The sequence below is a fragment of the Sapajus apella genome, unplaced genomic scaffold (assembly GCF_009761245.1).
Source record: "Sapajus apella isolate SASKATOON/1434 unplaced genomic scaffold, GSC_monkey_1.0 scaffold11, whole genome shotgun sequence".
NCBI lineage: Eukaryota > Metazoa > Chordata > Mammalia > Primates > Cebidae > Sapajus > Sapajus apella.
Window position 1 is genome coordinate 20,114,209 of NW_022436951.1, and position 27,277 is coordinate 20,141,485.

At 37.2% G+C, this 27,277-nt stretch overlaps 1 protein-coding gene across 3 annotated transcripts in view; it reads left to right on the top strand.

Annotated features, from left to right (window-relative positions):
- CDH12 (cadherin 12) overlaps nucleotides 1–27,277 on the top strand; it is a 1,125,215-nt gene that overhangs the window by 781,405 nt on the left and 316,533 nt on the right. For all 3 annotated transcript variants that reach the window (XM_032278814.1, XM_032278815.1, XM_032278816.1), the window contains one exon: nucleotides 4,612–5,029. In XM_032278814.1, the coding sequence (XP_032134705.1) occupies nucleotides 4,799–5,029 (231 nt within the window). In that variant the 5' untranslated portion in view covers nucleotides 4,612–4,798. The remainder of the gene's footprint in view (nucleotides 1–4,611; nucleotides 5,030–27,277) is intronic.

The following is a 27,277-nucleotide window of genomic DNA, read 5'->3' on the forward strand; positions in this document are numbered from 1 at the left end:
TTTGCATTCTGCAAAATTCATATGAAAATAACAGGGCTCATAGAATAAAAAGAAATGTGCAGATCCGCCAAACCTACGCAATCACCATTAGGAATCACTATCCTAATGAAAATACCAGCAAAAATAAACTATTGCTAAATAAATATCTAGTAAATATAAAATTCGACACTTATAAAAAGAAGGTAATTTGATAACATGGATACAAATAAAGTTCAGCCTACTCTGAGAGAAAAATGCACAAAAATCTGGAAGAAACACAGCACAGTATGATTGAATTTGTGACCATCAAGAGCCAAAGTAAGAACAGAATGTGGGCCTGAGGGAAATGGGCATCATATTCTACATTGCATGCCTCTGTGGCTCCAGTTAACTTCAACTTTATTACCATATTTTGCATTTAGCTGCTGCTGTTTCCTGGTGCAAACTGTTGATGCATTGGTGAATTGGCTTATGAAAAAACCAACTTAGTTTTTACCCCTTATCCTGCATCATTTTCCATATTTCAGTAACCGGTGATGAACTGCACTCCAAAAATATTTACTAGAAACTTAAAAAAATAAACAATTCATAAGCTTTAAGCAGTGCACCATTCAGAGTAGCATGATGACATTTTGCAGCATACACTTCTGTCCCACCTGGGATGCGTATCATCTTTTCTTGCAGCGGATTCATGCGGTAGACACTCCCTAGCCACTAGTCACTTAGCCTTCTTGGTTAGCAGATTGGCTGTCACAGTATTGAGTGCTTATGTTCAAGAAAGCCTTATCTTACTTCATTGTGGCTCCAAAGTGCAAGAATAGTGATGCTGGCAATTTGGATATGCCAAAGAGAAGCCATAAAGTGTGTCCTTTATGTGAAAAGGTGAAAGTTCTCTACTTAATAAGGAAAGAAAATAAATCATATGCTGAGGTTGCTAGGGTAAGAATAAATCTCTCCCTGAAATTGTGAAGAATGAAAAAGATTAGATCAACCATTGTGGAAGACAGTGTGGTGATTCCTCAAGGACCTAGACATAGAAATTCCATTTGACCCAGCAACCCCATTACTGGGTATATATCCAAAGGATTATAAATCTTTCTACTATAAGAACACACGCACACGAATGTCCATTGCAGCACTATTTACAATAGTAAAGACCTGGAACCAACCCAAATGCCCATCGATAATAGACTGGACAGGGAGAATGTGGCACATATACACCATGGAATACTACGCAGCCATAAAAAACGATGAGTTCATGTCCTTTGTAGGGACATGGATGAACCTGGAAACCATCATTCTCAGCAAACTGACACAAGAACAGAAAATCAAACACCACATGTTCTCACTCATGGGTGGGTGTTGAACAATGAGAAAACATGGACACAGGGAGGGGAGCATCACATGCTGGGGTCTGTAGGGGAGAAATAGGGGAGGGACAATGGGGGTGGGGCGTTGGGGAGAGATAGCATGGGGAGAAATGTGAGATATAGGTGATGGGGAGGAAGGCAGCAAATCACACTGCCATGTGTGTACCTATGCAAAAATCTTGCATGTTCTTCACATGTACCCCAAAACCTAAAATGCAATTAAAAAAAAGAAAAAGAAAAAGAAATCCCTTCTAGTTTTGCTGTGCCATCTCCCAAACTGCAAAGTTATAACCCCAGTACATGATATGTGCTTCGTTAAGATGGAAAAAGTATAAAATTTGTGGGTGGAGGACATAAACAGAAATGTGTTCTGATTGATGGATAACAGCTTCAGTACTGTCCTTAATTTCAGGTATCTCCTGGGGGTTTTAGAACAAACCCTTCACAAATAAGTGGGGACTACTGCACTTTGCATGCTAAATTCACATTTCTCTCTACTTCCCAATCACTTTTTCACTAATTCCCCTACACTATAGACACATATCCCAGCACAACCAACAGATGGAGAATGATGTGGATGAATGAAAATTTCTAAAAGATTACTCTAGCAGGGGGGCCACAACTCAGATTTTAGACACCTTTGACTTCTAAGGGAGAAGGAGAATTTGAACCAGACTGAGGGCAATGATGATTAATGTCGTCACATGTCCAACCTCAAAATTCTCTGATATACAATAAAAAGACACTTGTTTTGAGAGATAACCTTAGTGGTCAGAGTCCTCTAAAATCTGAGTGTCAATACCTCACATCCTGAAAATAGTGAAAGAAACTTTAATAGAACAGGAAGGCAGAAAAGCAACCTAATGTCATATTCTAATAGATCTGGAAAGTCAGAGTTTCTGTCACCCATTTTTCTTTTATGTTTATCTCCCAATCTGAGCTGATATTCTTGGAATAGGATTGATATGAGTATGGGATGAAGCATGGAAGAAACAAACAAAAAAAAATCAAGAAATTAAAACACCTTGGAGGTTAATACCTGCTATTTAAACTTAAAAACAAATGAGAAAGCAATACCTTATCATGCTTACACGTTATTGAAATAGATGCAAAATGTTCTCTGACTTTCTAATGTATTTTTACCCCAACCTGATGCAGTTCATGTTAGATATTTGACTTTGAAAGTTAAGAATAAATTGCTTAAATGGAAATCACAGTTTGTGATTTAAACTGTATTGTCTAAGTCAGTGCTGTCCAATAGAAAATAACACAAAATGTAAATGTGAGTTGCAAATCAAATTTTAATTTTCTAGTAAGCAAATAAAAATTTAGAAGGAAATAGGCAAAATTAATTTTCATAATGTATATTTACTTATCCTAATATATCCAAAATATCACCATGTCAAGTAATAAAAAAATAAGAGATTATGACTTCCTGGTGTTTTTTGTACTATCTTTGAAATTCAATGTATAATTTAAAAGTAGAGCACATCGTGATCCCAAATTGCCAAATTTCAAGTAAATAGGCACGTATGACTAGTGGTTTCCATATTGGACAATGCAAATCTAAATGTTTTACAAATATTATTTTGTCGGAATGAAAAGATGCAAAAAATATGGACTACTTATGTTTTTATCAATATCTAACAGTTACAGTTACATTCATATAAAAAAGAAAAAAATTATATCCAATTTTATTATTTTAATTTTTTTAGGTTTGCCCTATAAAATACTTTCAGAGTATAACTTTTGGACATTCCCCATCTCACATCTTATCTCAAGTATGGTGAATTACTACTTCCACATTTGATGTTTAAGTTTCAATATTTATGAAGACCTCATTAAACATTTTTATTACATTATGCATAAGTGAATATATATTGATCTGGACTGAAGCTGACTAGTTGACAAAAATGCCATGTTTTATAGGCATTTAATTAAACATGCATTGATTTCGATTTTAGTTCTCTTGTTTTGGAAGCATTACGTATGTTTTCTGGCTTCTGACATTTTTGGCCCTTAGAAACATTATAGGCTGGAAGCACTGTGCCCCTGGTGCCAAATGCCTAAAACCACCCTGGTTCTAGAGGCGCATGTCACCATGCCTGCTTAAAAATTATAGGAATGCTTTTATTCCTCTAGCCCTCAGCGCCATTGTCACCTACAACAGGCTTTTGCTCACTTGGGTTTTACCTTCAGGATATTCTTGTTTGCTTTTTTTTTTTTTTTTTCCCATGGCATAATTTTCCCTCAGTTACTTATTTGACTGTTTATTTTCTGTTTGCGATTTTAGAGAGGCAAAGATTGTGTCTGTTTTCTTATCTACTACATAATTAAAGACAGTGCATTATGGACACTAAATGAATTTTAGATAAGTGAATTTAAAAATGCTTGTTAAAAGAACATCTCAAAGCTCATTTTACCTAAATGCAGAGTAAAAGTTGTCTATCTGGTAAGGATCCAGGTTTTCTCTGAGTTGCAACCCATCTATAAAGTAATTCTCACATTGTCAGTGTTTCTGCTATATCCAGGCTATAAAAGCTTTTTTTGAAAAAACTTAAATTTATAAAGACTTATAACATTGTAGCCATCACTTACATTTTAGTAAGATCATTCACTTTTACATTTAATAATTTAACTTGCTTTTTTCTAGATGGTCTGTATCTTTTAATTCTCTAACTTCAGGGACTTTTCACTTTTTAAAAATTGTGTTTTCTTTATTTTCTGTATTGCGGTTCTTAATTTTGGCATATTTTGCACCACCAGGGGATATGTGGCAATGACCGGAGATACTTTTTTCTAGTCACAAATCAGGTATGGACAGGAGTGCTATTGTCATCTATTAAGTAGAAGAAAAAGATCCTACTAGAAATCTTAAAATGCACAAAATAGCTTCCCAGCAATAATAAATTATCAAGTCTAAGATAATAATAATGCTGAAGTTACAAAATCCTACTCTAACTTATGATTAAAAGAGTGGCCTGTATTTTTCTCCTTAAAATGATTAGCCAATTTTTAAAAAACCTCATTTCTGTTTATAATGCAACTTTTGCTTCATTGTAACTAATATTTTCTCAAGCCTGTAAAAAACTCAGATAATTTATCCAAGTTAAAATGTTGAATAGCGGTATCCACTTACTAATATAATTCTTTTATAGTCTTTCTTCTCGGTTTCCTTAAATGTTGGCAGATACAATGAGACTTGTGATGAATGTCATGTAATTTTATTAATTTAATGTATCTTTGTTCATCTATCTCATAGGTCCCTTTAGATGGAATATAATACAGCAGAAGCCTTTTCATCAAAAGGATTAATGCCTGCATTATCATTTCTGCAATAAAATAAGAAGTTAAGCAGTAGAGGCCACAGACCCCTCAAACCTGGATTCCACAATTCTACGTTAAGTGTTGGAGTTTTTAATTACTCTGCTGTAGGAAAGCCTTTGCCAATGCTTACAAGGAACTGTTTATCCCTGCTTCTCTGGGTTCTGTTTGATGGAGGTCTCCTAACACCACTACAGCCACAGCCACAGCAGACTTTAGCCACGGAGCCAAGAGAAAATGTCATCCATCTGCCAGGACAACGGCCACATTTCCAACGAGTTAAACGTGGCTGGGTATGGAATCAATTTTTTGTGCTGGAAGAATACATGGGCTCCGAGCCTCAGTATGTGGGAAAGGTAATGGCGTGTTTCTTTTGACAACCACTTGATAGGAAGGGGGAATATGCATGGTGTATTTTGTATGGATTTTTTGCACAGGAGTTGAACAAACCAGTGGCTAGAACACTGGAATTGAAATCCAAGAGACCTGTTTTATCTTCCTGACTCAATGGCCCGGGTAAGCTTCAGAATATCATTTAAACCCTCTTTCCTTTCATTTCTGATCATTTTAATGAAAATAGTATATATTTTGTTCAATGTTTGCCATTCTCTGCTGAAGACATGAAGTTAAAATGTGAAAATGATATTAAGTATAATTATAACCATAGTTAGAAGTATAGTATAAGTATAGTTATATCATTTTATTGCTCATGGACAGATTGGAGTTGTTTAGCAACAAGAGACACAGAGAAGAATCACCAGGTCTAAATAATCTAAAGTCATCCAGGGGTTGTTTAATGACAAGAATGTGCTCCTTCTTCTTTCCCGTTAAAATATGATTCACCATTTGGATTGTGGTTCTGAAGTATTTGACTTGGCTTGCTTAAGCTTTATAATTTCTATATGTTCGGCAGATATTTATAAGTGTATTTATGGCTGAAGTAATAAATTTTGGAACCCAAATATGTACACATCAACAGAGCATACAATTTTAAAATCTTATTGCAACTTTACGGAAATTTAATTTTTTCACAAAATACTTGGTGGCAACTATGTTTCAGCTCAGTTATCTTTTACTGCTTATTTTTTCCATGAAATTTTTCATCCACGTCTAGAAGAGTATAACTTGTCCATCACAACAAAAAAATTTCCCCCAAAAAATAAGTATTATATTTTATTTTGATTTTGTGAATTATTTTCACATTTTTTAAACATGTTGTCATGGGCTTTAATTAAAAAATAGCTGGTTATGGAGAGTTTAAAATAAATCCAAAGCTACAGATGAAAAACTATAGTAGAAAGAATGTTTAGAAATGGATATAGAAGATCTTGAGCAGCAAATCACTTGAGTTTCTGCTAAAGAGATACATAATAGGTTGTATGATTTTTCATATTAGGTCAAAAGAAAACCATTTAGGATCTGAATTATTCTACCACATTTTTTAAAAAATTGCCTTGTGGAAAAGTATTTAAAGGATATTAAATGATACACTGGAAAAGCTTTCTAAATAGAATCTTTGTTGAAAGGGAACATACAACCAGAGTTTCCACTAAGGTGTACATGGCCCCAGGCAAATGATTTTTGCAGGGCACCTATGTATGTTTGAAAATTGAGTCACCCCAAATTAAATCAGTCCATAAGTACAATTCTGGTAGTCCAATCTCAAAGATCTTACAAATACACACACACACACACACACACACACACACACACACACACAGAAACACACACACAAACACACACAGCCATTAAGCAGGAACTATCTCCTTGACAGTCTGCCTATCAGGAGTCAGAGTGTATTCAAGTGGCACTCAGACAACACAATAATGCAACCCCTGAAAAGCCACAGGATACCTCTGAACCCGTAGGTTGAGTAGAATGTCAAAGAGAGCGCCAAATGATAATTGGACACTGAGACCCAAACAGTTCCAGCCCAGACCAGAATGCCCTTCTCAGATCACATTTCTGCCAACAAATAGCCCTAGGCACAGAAGTCTTAGAAAATTTTGAGGAAGTCAGTCGAAAATATAGAAGTCTCCTGAGGTTACTGCATAAAGTCTCTCCTTGTAGAATTCCTGAAATATGACTGTGGAATGTAACAATCACTAAAACATTTCTATGGTAAGATAATTTCATGTAGTTCTGCTACACTTGTGTTTTTTTATTTAATTTACTATAAGAATGGGATTTGAAATTTAAGACAAATGGAATGGTAACAGTCTAAAACTCTGGAACAAAGATATCAGTTTTCCCAATTCTGTTTATGATAGAAGCTAGACATCATATTGAGTTTCCTGAAAAATTCTCAGTTTTTAATTAGAGAAGATCCATAGACCTTAATTTCTAGAATTGGAGGTAATAAATTTGAAATTAGGTTAAAAAAAAATAAAATTGACTTTTATTCAAACCTAGATAGCTGTAGCATTTCACCTCCCCAAACAGTCTATGGGATTGTATATGCAAGTTTTTGTCTGACACTCTGAAATTCCACTTTTATAATTGCTATAACAGTGTAGAATTCACTCAGTTTATTTAAAAGATGAACTAGTAGTTATAAATGTAATTAAAAAGGAGTAAGTCTAATATCCAACCTATTATTACATTTAATCAGCATTATTTTCACTGGTACATGGCTCCACATTGGTAATGGGTAATGAACAACCATGGTTCTCAAGAAATGTACATTTCTAATGCAGATGACAGAATTTTTGCCAAGATTTTTTTCCTACCAGGAAACTAATTAAATTTTAATTAACTCTGTCTTGATGCTTCTAGATTTCAGAATAGAAATATGATAACATGGGGACCAATTTAATCTATTATATATGTGTGCATAAACATATAAATATATTTATACTTCCACTCATTCCAGAAGGACTTTGAGATTACTCATAGAAAAGCAAGATATTATAAATAATATAGAACTCAGAGTTAAGGAAAAGAACTAATGCCAAAATGCCAAGGAAAATTGTCAACTGGCTACAGTTCAACCTTGGATAACTCGGGGGTTAGCGGAACTGACTTCTCCCCAGCACAGTTGAAATTCCAAGTGCAACCTCGACTCCCCTAAAACTTAACTACTTATAGCATGCTGTTGGCCAGAAGTTTTACTGATAGCCTAGTCCATCAAAACATAATTATATGTTATAATACATACAACATAAACATATTATGTTTATATATGTATATATGTATTATATACTGGATTCGTACAATAAAGTCATCTAGAGAAAAGAAAATATTATTAAGAAAACCACAAGGAAGGGAAATACATTTACTATTCATTAACTGGAAGTGTATCATCATAAAGGTTTTCATCCTCATCATCTTTACATTGCATAGGCTGAGGAGGAGGAAGAAGAGAGGCAGGATGGTCTCACTGTCTCAGAGGTGACAAAGGTGGAAGAAAATCCATATAAAGTAAACCTGTGCAGTTCAAACTTACATTATTCAAAGATCAACTGTACTATCTTTAGCCTCAAATATGACTTTCTGGTTCTTTGTAGAAAGGGCATATATGGAAATCATTAATTTGTATAGTTCCCATTGTCAACTCCACATCTTTAGGGACCCAATGATTTTCTTTCTTTTTTTTTTAATATATATTTTACTGCATTTTAGGTTTTGGGGTACATGTGAAGAACATACAAGATTGTTGCATAGGTACATACATGGCAATGTGGTTTGCTGCCTTCCTCCCCATCACCTATATCTCACATTTCTCCCCATGCTATCTCTCCTCAATTCCCCACCCCTCACTGTCCCTCCCCTAGGTCCCCTCCACAGACCCCAGTGTGTGATGCTCCCCTCCCTGTGTCCATGTTTTCTCATTATTCAACACCCACCTATGAGTGAGAACATGTGGTGTTTGATTCTCTGTTCTTTTGTCTGTTTGCTGAGAATGATGGTTTCCAGGTTCATCCATGTCCCTACAAAGGACACAAACTCATCGTTTTTTGTGGCTGCATAGTATTCCATGGTGTATATTTGCCACATTTTCCCTGTCCAGTCTATTGTCGATGGGCATTTGGGTTGGTTCCAAGTCCTTGCTATTGTAAACAGTGCTACAATGAACATTCATGTGCATGTGTCCTTGTAAGAGAAAGATTTATAATCCTTTGGATATATACCCAGTAATGGGATTGCTGGGTCAAATGGAATTTCTATTTCTAGGTCCTTGAGGAATCGCCACACTGTATTCCACAATGGTTGAACTAATTTACACTCCCACCAGCAGTGTAAAAGTGTTCCTATTTCTCCACATCCTCTCCAGCATCTGTTGTCTCCAGATTTTTTAATGATCGCCATTCTAACTGGCGTGAGATGGTATCTCAATGTAGTTCTGATTTGCATTTCTCTGATGACCAGTGATGATGAGCATTTTTCATATGTTTGTTGGCCTCATATATGTCTTCTTTTGTAAAGTATCTGTCCATATCCTTTGTCCACTTTTGAATGGGCTTGTTTTTTCTTGTAAATCTGTTTTAGTTCTTTGTAAATTCTGGATATCAGCCCTCTGTCAGATGGGTAAACTGCAAAAATTTTTTCCCATTCTGTTGGTTGCCGATTCACTATAATGACTGTTTCTTTTGCAGGGCAGAAGCGGTGGAGTTTGATTAGGTCCCATATGTCTATTTTGGCCTTTGTTGTCAATGCTTTTGGTGTTTTGGTCATGAAGTCCTTGCCTTCGCCTGTGTCCTGAATGGTTTTGTCTATATTTTCTTCTAGGGTTTTTATGGTGTTAGGTCTTATGTTTAAGTCTTTAATCCATCCAGAGTTAATTTTAGTGTAAGGAAGGGGTCCAGTTTCTGCTTTCTGCACATGGCTAGCCAGTTTTCCTGACATCATTTATTAAACAGGGAATCCTTTGCTCATCGCTTGTTTTTGTCATGTTTGTCAAAGATTAGATGGTTGTAGATGTGTGGCATTGCCTCCAAGGCCTCTGTTCTGTTCCATTGGTGTATATCTCTATTTTGGTACCAGTACCATGCTGTTTTGATTACTATAGGCTTGTAGTATAGTTTGAAGTCAGGTAGTGTGATGCCTCCAGTTTTGTTCTTGTTGCTTAGAATTGAGTTGGCTATGCGGGCTCTCTTTTGGTTCCATATGAAGTTTAAGGTGATTTTTTCCAGTTCTGTGAAGAAGGTCATTGGTAGCTTGATGGGGATAGTGTTGAATCTATAAATTACTTTGGTCAGTATGGCCATTTTCATGATATTGATTCTTCCTAACCATGAGCATGGAATGTTTCTCCATATGTTTGTGTCCTCTCTTATTTCATTCAGCAGTGGTTTGTAGTTCTCCTTGAAGAGGTCCTTTGCATTCTTTGTCAGTTGTATTCCTAGGTATTTTATTCTCTTTGTAGCAATTGTGAATGGCAGTTCATTCTTGATTTGGCTCTGTTTAAGTCTGTTATTGGTGTATAGGAATGCTTGTGATTTTTGCAACTTGATTTTGTATCCTGAGACTTTGCTGAATTGGTACCAATTGATTTTCTCACATTCAAATCTAAAAGAATGTATTCATGTAGAAATCTGTAGAGGCAGCTGAGTGACTTAGTGGACATTAGCTTCACAGCCATTATATTTAAAGAAGCAGATGTTAATCTTGATATCCTTGCAAGAAAACACGAACTTTGCTATTACTTGTAACAAAACTTACTTTACTTTCTGTACAAATAGATCACAAGGGTATACAGATGTAAAGCTTTCCTCAAATACATGTTGTGAAAATATATTGCTTAGATAAGTATAAGTTTTCATACTGTATAGTAAGAAATAAATTAACTTTATCTGCAAAAATTTGTACTTCGTATGTTACCAGTTGTTCAAACTAATGGCAACAAAACACCTGCATTATGACAGACATACATATACATGTGCCCAAGTGTACATACACACACCAACATGATTTATGCTTATACCAACATAGGTAATTGCAAACCTCTATCTGTGTAGTACTAAGTTTTTCATAGCCTCCAAGTTAAGTATCCAGGAAATGCTGTCAATTTTGTCCTGGAAGAATAATTTAGGAAATTGATTTGTCATTTCAGATAAATCCCAGTTAGCAGAAATTCTTAAACCTAAATTCTTTAAAATGGCAAAAAGATTAAAAAGTAAAACATGTATAAACCCTAGTTTCAGAGACATTCATTTATTTAACCTATGATGAATTTTATGATGAATGCATTACAACGTAAGATGGTATTAAGCCTGTGGCAATAAATATAACTATGAAGATCTCTAGATTACAGTTATAAAAGTTAAACTTTATTTAGTGCTTCCTTTGGGCACCATTTTAATTGCTTTACAGACATATACTTACATCTCTGCAAAACAGCACTATAAGTGAACTTATTATTAGTGCTATTTTGCATATCAGAAAATAGAGGCTCAGAAAAGTTAAATAACTTCCCCATCATCCAACATCAGTGAGTGCTTCAGCTAACTTATTAAGCCAGGTGGTCTAGCTCCATTGCACCAGAAAATATCATGGTTTATTATCCTGCAAGGCTCTTAAATGCTAGCAATAATTTCAATACTCTATTAAAAGTGCTCTAATAGAAACACTGTTAGGAAATGTGGAAACAACAAATGTCTATGACTACGTCCAGAATATGGAGGAATTCAAGAAAATCATCACAAATGAGGAAGCACCTGTGACGAGTCTTGAAGGATGATTTAATTTTTCTAGAAGTGGTAATATGGGGAAAAGTTTTTGTAAACGCAGAGGCTTGAAACTTCAAGGTGAGCCTGGGTGGCCATATTTCAGTATAGTCATAGTGTAAAGCCAAGTACTTAGAGTGAAATAAATACAGAAAGTGTGGAAAGGTTCAATTCTCATACCCAGATGATTAGTATTTGTTCTTAAAAGTGTAAAGACCCATAAAGTGCCTTGTTTGGGGCTTAATATTAATGGAATTGCAATTCTAGGATAACCAATCAGACAGTCAATTAAGAGATGTGTTGAAGATGGGGAAACAGGAATAGAGATAGGAAGAGCATCTGCTGGAAAAAATTACAATAGGCTTGTGTAGAAATTGTAGTAAAGAAAATGGGGAATTAGAGTTGAATATTTGAAAGGTGAAGAGATAATGAAAAATTTCAAGATCCATTGATCATGGCAATGTAAAAGATGAGACAAATTAGAGAAATATTGTGAAGGCAAAAATCTGCAGAGATGAGTGGTTAATTGTATGCAGAGAATAAAAAAAGGGAAGAATAAAAAGTGACACAGATTTTTGACTTCTGTTTTATTCGTATCCCTTGCAGATTTGGGACTCAAGTAAGAAATGAAATCATTGGTGTTGGACATCCTATGCTCTTAGCTACTTAGAAGTACACAGATGAAGTTTGTCATAGATATTTACATACATTACCCTAGCGTTCGGAAAAGAGTAGTTGGAATACAGATGGTAGTTAAAATCACGAGTGATTAATACACTCTAGGAAAAACTACAGAGAATGTAAGAGAACCCTGATTTTTAATTGCAAAGCTGATGAAAAAGAATTAGATACATCTAATTAGTAAGAGGCAAACAGGAGGCACAGATAGTGTCATGGAAGATAAACCAGGAAAACGTTTTAAGAATAAGGAATGACAACAAATATTGAACTCCACAGGTCAAATTTAAGAATGACTTAAAAGTTTCCATTGGTTTTGGTAACTGGTGATCCAGAGGTGACTTTTGTCTAAATAGTTTTAATGGTTTTGTCTAAAGCATAAAGAAAGAAAAAAGAGATGGATGATGTGTGAAAAGCATAGATGAAAGAAACTGAGGAATGCCCTGTTGATATTCTCAACTTAATCCTACAGGTATCGTTCTAGTTAGGGTTCTCCGGAAAAACAGAACCACCAAGACATGTATATAAATAGAAAAAAAGAAAATAGTCTTTATTTATTTTTAATTTTATGCAAACTATTTTGTCATTTTTTAGTTTAATTTAATTTTAAATGACGGGATACATGTGCAGGACCTGCAGATTTGTTAATACAGATAAACATGCTGTGCTGGTTTGCTGCACCTATCAACCCATCACCTAGGTATTAAAGCCTGCACGCATTAGCTATTTATCCTAATGTTCTCCCTCCTCCTGCACCCCTGACAGGCCACAGTGTGTGTTGCTCCCCACCCTGTGTCCATGTGTTCACGTTGTTCAGCTCCCTCTTATAAGTGAGATCATGCAGCATTTGGTTTTCTGTTCCTGTGTTAGTTTGCTGAGGATAATGGCTTCCAGCTCCTTCCATGTCCCTGCAAAGGACCTGATCTTGTTTCTTTTTATGGCTGCCCAATGTAATTTATAGATCCAGTTCTAGTCTCATTGAACTACCATTGACATTCTTCACAGAATTAGAAAAAAAACTGTTAAAATTTATATGGAACAAAAAATTATTTTTAAAAAAATTGATTCACACAACTGTGTAGGCAAATGTTCAAAATCTGCAGTAGGGCCTCTAATTGGAGGACCTGGGGAAGAGTTGTATTCTGAGCCTGAGGCAGTCTGCTGGAAGAACTCCTTCTTGCTCAGGTGACATCAGTCTTTGTTTAGTTAAGGCCTTCAACTGATTAAATGTGTCCCACCCACATAATAGAGGCTAATCTATTTTATTCATAAATATTAATCTCAGCCAAAGAGCACAGAAACTTCCATGAGCATGTTTGATCAAATATCATAAGTCCACCCTTTGTCAACCTGGCACCCATCCACATCTCCTTAAACCATTTCTAGTCTCTAAATAGAGATAATAACAAGATCATACTTCTAGCAGAATATAACTATCTTGCATGCAACCAAAACTACACAAACCTTTTTCTCAGAAAAGGATGTAAAGACCTTGAGTGTATGCATCACCCTGATGTCCTGCAACTTGACATAAAATTAACAATACTTAAATACAGTGATATAAAGTCAGTACATTTTATGTTACATGATAAGGGGATAGGAGAGGGAAGAAAAGAGATAGAAAATATATAATATTTATGACAAAATAAGGAAGAGCTACTTGTAATGATGGTCCCCTTCCTTACCATAACTGGTCAGGTACCATAGCTTGTATTTGTAGCCACCTTCTTCCATTACTCATTTGGTATTTCCTTTGCTATCAGCTGCTACTGACTGTTTACCTTGTGAGGTGACACAACCTTAATTTCTAAAGGGTCTGGTCTAGATCATTACTAGTCCTGTCCATATTGGTTTGTTGGTTTTCCATTGACTTATTCACAGGGCAAGGTAATATAAGAGGTGCCCTAAGGAATCTCCAGTAGTACAGATACACTCTTTCTTGCATCCACTGTGGAGGGTCAACCCAATTTCCTGTTGCTGCTCAAGATCAATCACCCCAGACAGCATAGTAATTTCCTTCCTTACCTGTTGATTTAGTGGAATGAGAAACTCAAAGTGGCTGAGTGGCAGTCTCAACTTCCAGTTCCCAGTCTCAACTTTCAGTTCCCAATCTCAACTTCCAGTTGAATTGAACTCTTGTTTTGTGTCCTGGTGGAAACATTCCCTCTCCTGGAACTAAGATCTCTCGTCCTGCATAGCATAAGGTCATAGGGTCAAGAAGCAACGTTTTTGCTGATATGTCACCAGGAGTAATAGTGGTGTCACACCTATCTCTACCTCATAAGTCCAGACCAGGGAATTCTGGCTTGAGATTGATTCCTGGCTGTGGAAGAAACAGTGGCCTATATTGGATGCTGATTCAGAGCATGTATAGCTCCCTAGAGAGCCTTGCCTCAGCCCTGAAAGAGATTGCCACTGAGACAGCACCGTAACTGAGGCTTCACAAGGCTATGTCACCCTTCTTTCAAGCAAACTACTTTGAACTGGTGGAAAACATGGTAAAACCAGTGAGTTCCATGAGCGTGGGTTCATTACTGTACTTGATTTGCTGTGAAGTGAGTGTCACGATTGGAAGCAATGCTGTGTGGAAGACCAGGATGGTAGATAAGGTATTCTATAGTCCACAGATGGTAGTTTTGGCAGAAGCGTTACATGCTGGGAAGGAAAATCTGCATCCAGAGTATTTGTTCCAGTAAGAACAAAATGCTGCTCCTTCCATGATGAAAGTGGTCAAGTGAAATCAACTTGCCAGCAGGTTGCTGGTTCATTTCCTTGGGGAATGGTGCCATACTGGGGACTTACTATTGGTCTCTGCTGCTGAAATATTAGGCCCTCAGCAGAGGCTATAGCCAGGTCAGCTTTGGTGGGTGGAAGTCTGTGTGTTATTGGTCTCCTGCCACCGTGACCCCTGTATGTATGAGCACATTGGTTGATGACAGGAGCGGCTGCTGGAAGAGGCTGACTGGTATCCACAGAATGGATTAGCCTATCCACTCGACTATGAATATCTTCCTCTGCTGATGTTACCTTTTTGTAAACATTTACATAGGACACAAATACCTTCATAGTTTTTGGCACATTCAGAGGGTTTCATCCTTGTACCTCTTCCCCAGAACTCTTTGTCATTCATGTTCCAATCATGTCCCTTCGAAGTCCCTGACCATCCAGCCAACTCCTTGGCCACAGCTGATACATAATCTCATGCCTGCCCATTTCTAATTCTATGCGAAATAAAAAACCAGGTGCACTGCTCGAAGTTCTGTCCACTGAGAGGATTTCCCCTGACCACTGTCTTTCAGGAGTGTCCCAGAGAGCCTCTAATACTGCAGCTGTCGGATTTCAAGTGGTGCCTGCTTATCATGAAGAGCCATCTGTAAAACAGGCACAAGTCTTCTCTTTCTCTCTCAGCTGATAGGGAACACTTCATGAGGCCTCATGAGGCCATAGGTAGAGGCTGGGAGAGAAAAGAGCATGTGGCAGGAATCGGGGCATTTGGGTCTCTTCTTCACGTCAGTTACTTTTGCCTCCAGGACCTGCTGAGGCCTGATCTCATATATGCCACTTTCATTTGATGATAGGGTAGTTCTCTTCTCACCCAACTTTATGGCTTGCTGGGCCAAGTAGCACATGGTTCATGATAAGCAGCTCAGATCACATGGGAGGTTGGTGTACCATGATTAAGTGTTCAGTTCTTCCTAAGGCCCAGTAGCATGTGGTCGCTGTTTCTAAAAAGGAGAATATCTTTGGAAGGAAAATACTTCATATCCTTTAAAGATATCCACAGAGGAGGCAAAGCTTTGTTCCCAAATCCCAAGGTCCTGTGCTATAATTGACCAAATAGTCCAACCAAAAACACCATACAGCATCCTATCTATTCCTGACACTTCAACTACTGCCCCGCATTGGACCTGCTGGATCTTATAGCCTAAATAGCAGAACAGTCTACAAAGCAACCTGGTCTATGTCAGAGACTTCTTTTTGTTCTGGTCCCCACTCAAAATCAGCAGCATTTTACATCACTCAGTAAAAGGGCCAGAGTAATGTACCCAAATGCAAAGTATGTTGCCTCCAAAATCTAAAAGGATCTACTAAGTGTTGTGCCTCTTTTGTGAGGTTGTAGGAAGGACAACATGCAAGAACTTAGCTTCACCTTTTCAAGGACATCTCAACATGCCCCGTACTACTAGCCCCCCACAAATTTCACTGAGGTAGCTGGCAATACATTTTTGTCAGATTTATATCCCACACCCTTTGTTAATAAGTGTTTCACCAAATACACATAGAGTAGTTGCTGCTTCTTGCTCAGTAGATCCACGCAGCATCATGTTTTTCATGTAATGGACCTGTGTGATGTCTTGTGAAGGAAAAGGTAATCAAGATCCCTATGAAGTGAATTATGACATAGGACTAAATAGTGAAGATACCCCTGAGGCAGAGCAATGAAGTTGCGTTGCTGACCTTGCCACTAGAAGCAAACTGCTAATGATGGTCTTTACCAACAGGAATGGAGAAAATTGATGAGCTGTTATCCAAAGCATCATGCCAGGTACCAGGGGATGTGCTAATTCTCTCAAGTACTGAAACCACATCTGGTACAACAGCTGCAGATGGAGTCACCACCTGGCTAAGCTTATGATAATCCACTGTCATGCCCAAGATCCATCTGTGTTAGTCACAGACCAAATAGGACGGTAGAATAAGGATGAGCTGGCAATCTACACCCCGCATGTTTTATCTTTGGTGATGGCACTAGTCTCAGCAGTTTCTCCAGGAATGTTGTGTTGCTTTGCTTTATTATTGTTCTGTCTAGAGAGAGTTCTAGTGGCTTCCACTTGGAATTTCCCTCAATTACAGTCCTCACTTCCAGGTCAGGGAACCAATGTGGCGATTCTGCCAGCTGCTGCGTATCCAAATGTACATTCTGGAACTATGGAAGTAATCACAGAATGAGTTGGGGAGCCGCTGGCTCCACTGAGATGGACCTGAGCTGAACTCCATTGATTAGCTGACCTCCATAAGTCTCTATGCTAACTGGTAAACCCAGTGACAATTTGAGTCTCAGAATTTATGTCAGCCGAGAGCTAATATCCAATAGTCCCCCAAAGGTCTGATTATTTCCTTTTCCCCAAAGTACAGTCACCCTGATAAAAAGTGATAGGTCCCTTTGGGGATGGGGTAAAGGGTGGAAATGGGGTGAAGGATAAAAGACTACACATTGAGTTTAGGGTATATATACTGCTAGGGTAATGGGTGCACCAAAATCTCACAAATCACCACCAAAGACCTTACTCATGTCACCAAATACCACCTGTCTCCCAAAAACCTATGGAAATAAAAAAAAAATTTGAAAGATTAACGGTATAAATTTTTGTAAGTGTATTGGGATCCTTTCTCAAAACATCTCAGCCTCACCTTCATTCAAGGAATTTTGAGTCTATAAACTGATTCAAGTCTGAAACTGATTGAAGGGCAGTGCCTCTCTGTTTTTATGATTCAGGTTAGACTTTGTGTACCTGACCTAGAACTCTTCTGTTCATGCAGATCAAATAGTAATTTAATAGGCTTCCTACGTATTTCATTTATAGGAGCAGGATGAACCCCTAGCCATTGCCAGGAATCACCACAAGTCATAGCATTCTGATTGCTCTTTTGACTGCTATTCATTGGTAAATATGCCAACCTTACCTTGGCCATTGAGTGCTACTACAAGGCCCCTGTCATCCAGGATCCAGTGATTCCTACTGCATTTACATTTCCCAGTTCAGTGGCAACAGTTCCCACTGTAAGTTCTGGCCTCGACAGCTGAGTGATCACTGGGATGCTGGGGCTCCCCTCACAAACCAGGCTATCTCCGTGATGGTGAAAGTTGTGTCCTCTGGACCCTCCCAGAGTGGACAAATAGGTATAAATAAGAAACCCACTGAAACATTACCAATCTCCCTAGGCCTTTGAATTTTTTCTTCTATAGTTTCCCAGGTCTGACATTTTAAATTCATTTACTGTGGGCAAACTTTTGCTCCATGTTTCAGTTAACCAGCCAAACAAACCACTGAAGTTTTTTCTAATTCCCCATGCTGCAATCTTAAATGCAGAGTCTCTGCTTATTGAGCCCTATCAATAAATTCTGCCAATCCAACTTTGTGTTTCTTCTGCCATTATCCCATACCCTATATATCTATTCCCACATATACTCCCCATATTTCTTTTTTTATGATGCTAATTTTAAATAGTTTAAGACCATGCCTTTTCCACTGACAATACAGTGTTTATAAAGTGCAATGCTATTTCCTTCCCCTGTGCGTATGTTCCATATTCAAGTATTGAGAATGCCCAGTAACTTACTATAGCAGCAGCTGAATTTTTTAAAACTGCCACAGAATTTGCTATAAATTTAGGTCCTTCAGTGTTTTACATGTGTTGAACAATGTCACATCTATACATGGGTTGGCTTAATCAACCTCTTCCATGGTGGGCCGTGAGGAAGCACCACCAGAGGGAGGAGCTCCACCACCACGGAATCTCCCAGGCATTCCTCCTGGCATGCCTCCTGCACTCTGATACAGCTTGGTGATGATGGGGTTGCAGACTTTCTTCAGCTCTTTCTGCTGATATTCAAATTCTTCCTTCTCAGCGGTCTGATTCCTGTCAAGCCGGTTGATAATTTCACTACACTTGTCCAGAATCTTCTGTTTGTCCTCATCGTTAATCTTGCCTTGAAGTTTCGTCAGCTTCAACAGTTGCTTTCATGTTGAATGCATAGGACTCAAGTGAATTCTTAGATGACAACTCTCAAGATTTCTGTCTGGCTATATTAGAAAACTCAAGTAGTTCTTTTGGTATTTAATGCACCTCGTCATAGGTTACACTTGCACCTCAAATTCAGGGCCATGCAAAGACTTCGTTCTAGTTACACAACTAGATTCAAAAAGAGTGATGAGGTGGGTCTGGGGAAGACTCAGTCATCTGGCAATGTAACAGCATCAGGCAAGGCCATTATAGTTTCCTTAGGCAATGCAGGGTTAATCTCCCAAGGTGGGGTGAAGAGGACTTTTCAGAAATTATGAGCTCAGTGTCTCCAGCTTCATCAAGGTCTTCCCACACATCCTCATTCCAACTTTCAATGTTCCATTTCTTTACAGTTACTTTGCCCACTTTAACAGCAGACACATAGGCTAGGAATTCAATTTTTCTTATAATTCAGCCACTCACAAAATGAGAGCCTATGTTTTTTTCAACAATCTCACTTATGTGGCTACAGGAGATAAGGGTCTCTTTCAGGGCAGACAGAGAAAGTTACAGGCCACTTATGTGGTACTTGCGCTGGGAATTCAAAGCCCTGAGTTCATCCTTTTCTTTCTTCACTTTGTACAGTAATATTAGAGGCAACCAGACCATTTTATTCATTAAATGATTATTTATTATCGTTAGAAAAAAGTGTCCAAAAATATTATATTATGGGCATCAGATGCTTGCATCTTGCAAGATTTTGGTTCGAAGGACCCAGTAGTGATATTCTGCATAGCTCTGTTACTCCATCACATCATGGACTATCAGTGCTCTCTTTACCACTGGAAAGATAGTCAATAGTGTATTTAAACCCCGTCATATGAAAGATCCACTTCCAGAAACCCCAGAACCAATAAAGAAAACTTATTCTTAAGATTCTGTTCCTCTAGAATTACAGTTGCTCCAAAATTTACATTAGTCAAAATACTCCAGAAAGCAATATGTGTGCATATATTGTGTGTATATATTCATATCTAAAGAGATATAGATACATAGTCCTCCCTCAGTATCCACAGGGAATTGGTTCTAGGATCCCCAGAGATACCATAATCCATGCATACTCAAGGCATGGAGTGTGCCCTGTGGAACCTGCAGATACAGAAAGTTGATCTTCCAGATATGTGTGTTTCACCTACCATGAATAGGATATCCCTGATGCACATTTGAGTTCAGATGTAGAAGCCACCAATACAGAAGGCTGATTGTATTTATTGAAAATATTTATATATAAGTGGACCCTTGAGCTTCAAACCTGTGTTGCTCAATGGTCAACAGTGTGTGTGTGTGTGTGTGTGTTTGTGTATGTGTGTGTGTGTGTGTGTGCGTATCTCCACAATTGGATGAGTCAGTTTCTGATATATGAGAGAGATTCTAAGAAACTGACTCACACATTCGTGAAGAAGCAGGTCCGATCTGCAGTATAATCCAGCAGACTGGAAATGCAGAGAGAGTTCCAAACCCAAAGGCAGTCTGCTGGCCAAATACCTTCTTGCTTGGAAGAAGTATGTGTGCTTTATTAGGGTTTCCAACTGATTGAATGAAGTTGATCTAACCTGTTTTACTCGAAGTCCACCAATTTAAATGTTAATCTCATTTAAAAAAAAAAACCTTCACAGAATAATCTATATTAATATTTGACCAAATATCTAGGTACCCTGGACCAGCAAAACTGACACATAAAATTAACTGTCACAGAAATACTAGGCCCAGTAAGATGTAAAGGGAAAGTGATTGGTTAGTCTGTTAAAAGAAAGAAGTACTGGTTTACTATTAAGACTCAAGGGAAGTAACATTTTAAAAGATATTAAAGAGGGAGAACCAATCAACAATGCATGATATTTCTCACCAGCAAGACTCCCAAAAGAGAAGAGGCGTAGATGATCAAATGGATTTGTTATCGTGTATAGGGTCTGTGCGATGAACAAGAGAACGGTACTTACAAACGAAAAATCCAAGAGAAACCGGGAAGAAACTATGAACACGAAAATCTAAAAAGGCCTAACAATAAAAACATGCTACACACACACACACACACACACACACACACACACACACACACATATATATATATATATATATATATATATATATATATATATGTATATATTATTGCACTTTAGGTTCTGGGGTACATGTGCAGAACATGCAGGTTGTTGCATAGTGGGGTCAAGGCAGTGGCAATAAAATTTCAGTCTTTTGTAATTATATGTATAATGTGATTTGTATTAGAAAAAAATAAGACAAAAAAATATATAAGTACCGTGATAGTTACAACGCTTGTATTGCAGAAATCATTTGTCTATTTGGAAATTATTCTTGATTCACACTTAATATTAGGATGAGTATTTGAACCCAACAAAAAAGCAAATTGTATCACAAAAATATACTAATATATTTAAAATGTAGTTTTCATGGCTCAATATGTATTTGTTTATTCAATTATTCATCCTTTTATTTGGTTCTCGAGCCATGTAGGTTTTTGAGAAACCCATAAGGGAGTTTTCATTGTGCAGTTTACTTTTAAAGTCTGAGCTTTTAATATCAGAGTGATTCTATTCATTTGTAATTTAAGGTTCATAATACCAACTCAGTCTTCATAGAAGTATGTCTCCAGTTCTGTCTAATGTATTACACTACTGAAATTCAGAGATAATACTCTCCTTGAGTTGACAGAAATGGGAAAACTCACATCTTGTTTTAAAAATGCAAAGAAAAAGCAACCTTGATAATGCTTAGTTATTTCAAATCATGCAAACTCCTCTTGACCCCTGCTTCACTTACATATCTGCGAACCTTTGCAGTGTATTCAAGGGTCCAAAACCAAAGCTTCGTTTCTGATCCATTCTGCTGCCAAATAGGTTGGCCTTGCTGCTCAGTAAATCATCTTTAGTTCCTTGCTTTTTCTGTGGCAAAACAGTGGAAGAAACAATTTCAGATATTTTTAAAAGCCTTTTTAGGTAAGACCGATATCTAGGTGCATAGCTTGATTCTTAAACATATCCCTGAATTTATCCTCTCAATACTTGAGGCTATCACTGAAATAGTCATTTTTGAATATGATTAGACACCAATACATTCAAGAGGAAAATTGCTTAAAAATGGAATTTGAGCAAATAAATGACACAGTATACTAATGTTACTGGTAAATAGTCCATGTCCACTGAATGCTAGTTTTCTCTCCTTCACAATGTATTTATTGCATCTAGCTGTTTCATAATATGCTAGTTATTTCATAATAGCTATGCCATAAAGGCTCAATGTGTTTACTTTAATTGAATTGGTAGGACCTTGAATGAAGTTCAACTATGTTTAAACCAATATATGAATCACTAAAACCAGTATTTTAAAAATAATGAAGAAATTAAGATTTGAGCACTGTGTTTATTTTCTTTTTTCTTCCTTCTTTTCTTCTCTCCTCCTGCTGTTCTAACCTATGTCTACTTATGTTTCTTTTGTTTTATATTATACTTTTAGTTCTGGTGTACATGTACAGAACATGCAGGTTCATAACATAGATATACATGTGCCTTGGCGGCTTGCTGCATCCATTTCCCTGTCACCTACATTAGATATTTCTCTCAATGTTATCCCTCCCCAATCCCCCCACCTGCTGTTATCCTCCCCTAGCCCCCTCACCCCCCAAAAGGCCCCAGTGTGTGATGTTCCCCTCCCTGCGTCTGAGTTCATGTCTTCTCATTGTTCAACACCCACTTACGAGCGACAACATGAGGTGTTTGGTTGTCTGTTCTTGTGTCAGTTTGCTGAGAATGATGTTTTCCAGTTTCATCCATGTCCCTATGCATCCTTGTTTATGGTTGCATAGTCTTCCATGATATATAATCTTTCAATCCTTTCTTTTCTTTCAACCACATCTCTTATTTATGGAGGTCTGCCTGACTATAGTTACTTTAAAGCTAGGATAAACTTTGATTCTAATTCCAGGACTCATAATAATTAGCCACATGAAAGCACTTCAGCACTTGTCCATCCATATGACTAAGAATGTACAGTGTCATGTATACAAGTTATACTGAAACCAGAACTATCTTAAGTGCATTTTTCAACAACCACATAGTACAATTAATATGTGTATATGTATGTGTGTCTGTGTTTGTATGTGCATGCATGTGTCAGAAATCTTTTCTCTAGAATATTAGTTGGACTTCTTGGGAGACAGTACTCTCTGTGGGCTAAGATTGTTGAAATTCTACAATTTGTATATTATACCAGGTGATAAGAGATGAGCACCTGTAGGATGGTTTGAGAATAATCCTGAGAAAGGCCACAGACAACACTGAAAAATAGAGAGCACAGAGTGAGCGGAATGACAAGGATTTCAAATGTAATATTCTCATCTTCAGATAACTTGGAATTCATGACTATATGCCACATTATACCACTCAAGCCTGTACTTGAAATACGAATGAATTATTTTGGTAAAATTTAAACATTGCTTATATATGTGAGAAACATTCCTGTTTCCTGACTCTGAGAAAAGTAAAAACACTGTTATAGAAGGTACTAACTATATGTTCCATCGTTCATGAGGCATGACGTAAGTTATTGCCCCTGACATTTAATCAAAACACTGTGTAATATATGAAATTACTATTAAGGAAGCATATTATTTCTCATTCTGGAATTTCCCACAGAAGTTTCATAAGGAGATTTCCTACATAACATATATCGGTGTAACCACCTTAGAGGAGACTTTTAGTACATACTTATACTCATTATTAAAGAGTGCTGTTGGACTTCCTTGTTTTATGTCAATGTCAAGAACTGTTTGTCTTCCATAACTTCATGAACGCTGAAAGAAGACATGAGGCGTTCGGGTCAGAGAAAAGGAACTTGTTTACTATAGCACAATGTGGTTAACACAGTGGACTCAGCTCCCATTGCCTTCAAGTAACACAGGGGCAAACCAGATGGGCCTAGATGGACGCTAGTACATGTAATGGTTTACATTATGGGACAGGGGACCTGCCAACTCTGGTCCTTTGTTTTGGAGAGTGACATTATTTCTCTTTTACTGGGTAGAAGCATGGGCGCCCTTTGCTTTGGAAAAAGACACAGTCTTAATTTTTCAAGGTTGTTTGCTATATAAACATCATTAAATATATGCCTCAATTTCACTGAGAACGATAGTTTCCAGGTTCATCCATGTCCCTGCAAAGCACATGAAATCATCTTTTTTTCTGGCTGCATAGTATTCCATGATATATATGTGCCACACAGAAAACCAAACACCACCTGTTTTCACTCATAAAGTGGGAGTTGGACAATGAGAGCACCTGGACACAGGGAGGGGAACATCACACACCAAGGCCTGTCAGGGGGTATGGGCTAGGAGAGGGATAGCATTAGGAGAAATATCTAATATAGATGAGGGGCTGATAGGTGCAGCAAACCACCATGGCACATGTGTAGCTATACAACAAACCTGCATGTTCTGCACATGTACCCCAGAACATAAAGTATAATAATAAAAAGTCTCTAGGGCCTTATATACAAAACTTGCAGTAACATGAGGAACCTGTAGTGAAATGAGTTCCAATCTCGTATAAAATACTGACTTACTGAAGCATCACCACATAGTGTTGTGGCTTAGTAATGTTAGAGACCATTTAAATATCTTCTTTTACCAGCTTACTGAATTGCTTAGTCAGTAAGGTTCCTTCTCTTTCTTTCCTTCATTTAGTTATTTTATTTTTTTTTTACTTTAAGTTCTAGGATACATGTGCTGAACACGCAGATTTGACACATAGGTATCCATGTGCCATGGTGATGTGCTGCACCTATCAGCCCGTCATCTAAGTTTTAAGCCTAGTATGCATTAGGTTTTTGTCCTGATGCTCTCCCTCCCCTAGCCCCCCACCCCCGACAGGCCCCAATGTGTGGTGCTCCCCTCCCTGTGTCCATGTGTTCTCGTTGTTCAATGCCCCACTTATGGGTGAGAACATGTGGTGTTTGGTTTTCTGTTCCTGTGTTAGTTTGCTGAGAAAGATGGTTTCCAGCTTTATCGATGTCCCTGCAAATATTTGTTTTTCTCTTTTGTTTGTCATAAACACAAAATCATATAATCCTAGAGATCATATACTTTTTCATTCTGAATCTTGGGCTTAGAAGTATAAATACAAGGGATAACACTGAATATATAAATAGATGCCCCAAGTCTATTGTTGGCCCTCAGTGATGTTGGTTTCTACAAATTATCTTCTTGATGAATATAAACTCTAAAGAATACAAACATATTTTCTTACCTAAATAATAGAAGAGAAGTTATCGCTCAGTCGCTGGATAAGAATAATTGTTTGGTGTAAACCTCTCTAAAATTGTACCAAAAGCCTCATTCTTTGATTAAAATGTGACGATTCCTTTTTCTATCATGAAGAATAATTTACTATAATAAGGAGTGGAAAGTTTATACACAATAATTTTATTTTAGTTTTATCAAGTATTCAGTGCTATTGAATTTTGAAATAACATGAGCCAGTTTGGAAAGATTCACATGCATTTATGATATCTTCAGCTATCTATCATAAATAATATGAGATAATAATTAAAGATGTTGTTTACAGAGTGTTGAGCGTTAAAAATGTGCAATGATGTTTTCCAATGTTATGAAAACCCATAAAAACAATTCTCTGCTGAGTAGACTTATAAGTTTAGGCAAAATTGGTAGTATTGGAATTTTCTTGTGTTGTGTTATGTTGTGTTGACTTAGCTACTTTTACAAATAAATTCCAAATAGTACCTTTTGAAGCCATACCAGTGGCATAGTTTTAAAAATAGGTAGGTAGGTAGATAGATAGATAGATGATAGATAGATAGATAGGATTAAATATTTTCCTAGTCACCCAAAGGGTTTTAATCAAAGGGATAAATTACTGGGAGAATTATGTTTTGAACCGTTTCTTATCTCGCTTGTTGTTAAAGTTTAGTTTTCCTTGTTAATTTTTCCCTTCGATTAAAACCTTTTGAGCAACTTTCGTCGTGAATCCTTGCATACCCTTTGGTTCTCCAGAGAACACAGCAATGCCAGTGACATATTCAGCTACTGCACGGCCTTTAAGCAAATAGATCTTCATCATCACTCCATGGAAAGTATGCAAACACTCTACTTGTTTCACCTCCTTCTATAAATCTATTCTTTTGACCCCCGCCGACCCCCAGGAGGGAAAAGAGATTCTGATACTGAGTTTGGATAAAGAATCTCAGTCACACATTTTTTTCCCCAGAAAGTGACAAGTGCCTAAGCATCCTTTAATTTGCTTCTCTGCTTAATGGTTGTCCCTGCTCATGCTGTCCTTTACTTCAGGATCAGGGAATGCCAGGTAAATATTTTGGGCAATAAAGGAAAATAAAAATGTTATCAGGAGCCCTTCAAATACAAATTCAGATAAGCGATTGGCAAACTATGGCTTTTAGACTAAGTTCAGCCTGCTGCCTCTTTTTGTAAATAAAGTTTTATGGAAACACAGACATGCTTGTTTCCATACGGTCTATGCTACTTTTGCATTGTGATGGCGAAGTTGAACTGTACAACTTATAAAACCTAATATACTTACTACTTGGTTCTTTATGAAAAAAAAAATGCTGACCCACCCTTATTAAGACAATTATGTGACACAACGTAATTATTGTGTCACAGACTTAGGCTTTTCATTTGTGAACATGCAAAACTGCTCACTCTATCTTGTGTCCGAAAGAGTTCTTAGGAGGAGATGCTGGCTGTCCTCTAAAAAAAATAACAGCAGGTGCAATGGAAGAATTGTGGCTCTTTTTTTATCTTGGAATAAACTTACTGCCTCAATATCCTCATCTATAAAGTAGGAAAAACACAAAAAGGAAGCCATAAAGTTATTCTGGAGATTACTGAATCCACATGTGGGATGCCATACGTAGATTCTCAACCAAGTGTCATTAATGTTGCTATATTACCCTCAATCCACAATGTTTTTCCCAGTTTAGAAATTGCAATATTTCGGGATGGCATGTAGAGATTTGGGCTTCCAGAAAGATCTCCAGGCCTACCAGACTGCACTCTTCACTCCTTTGACAAAATAATCATGTAGGCGGAATCTATCTATATTATAGGAAGACAGATTCTCATTTCTACAATTATTTTTTAGTTTACCAAGAATCTCCTAGCACAAGTATGCCCACTTTCCAAGCTGTCCTTCTCTTATCAAAATGTTACCATGTGTTTGGAACAATAGTATAATATTGTTGTGGATGCATAGTCATTAAGTAGAGAAATTACTAGAATTCATTAAGCTCACTTTGTAGAGGTTACAATGATTTCTGTTATAAAGCACAGATGAAATACATTTATTCAGAGTTAACAATGTATTGAGGAAGTCAGGTCAAAACCAAATATAATCATGTAAACAAACAAATCAGGACCATAGAGACTTGTAGCACAATTAAGATTAAATAAATATGAATATACATAATGGAGAAAAATTTAAA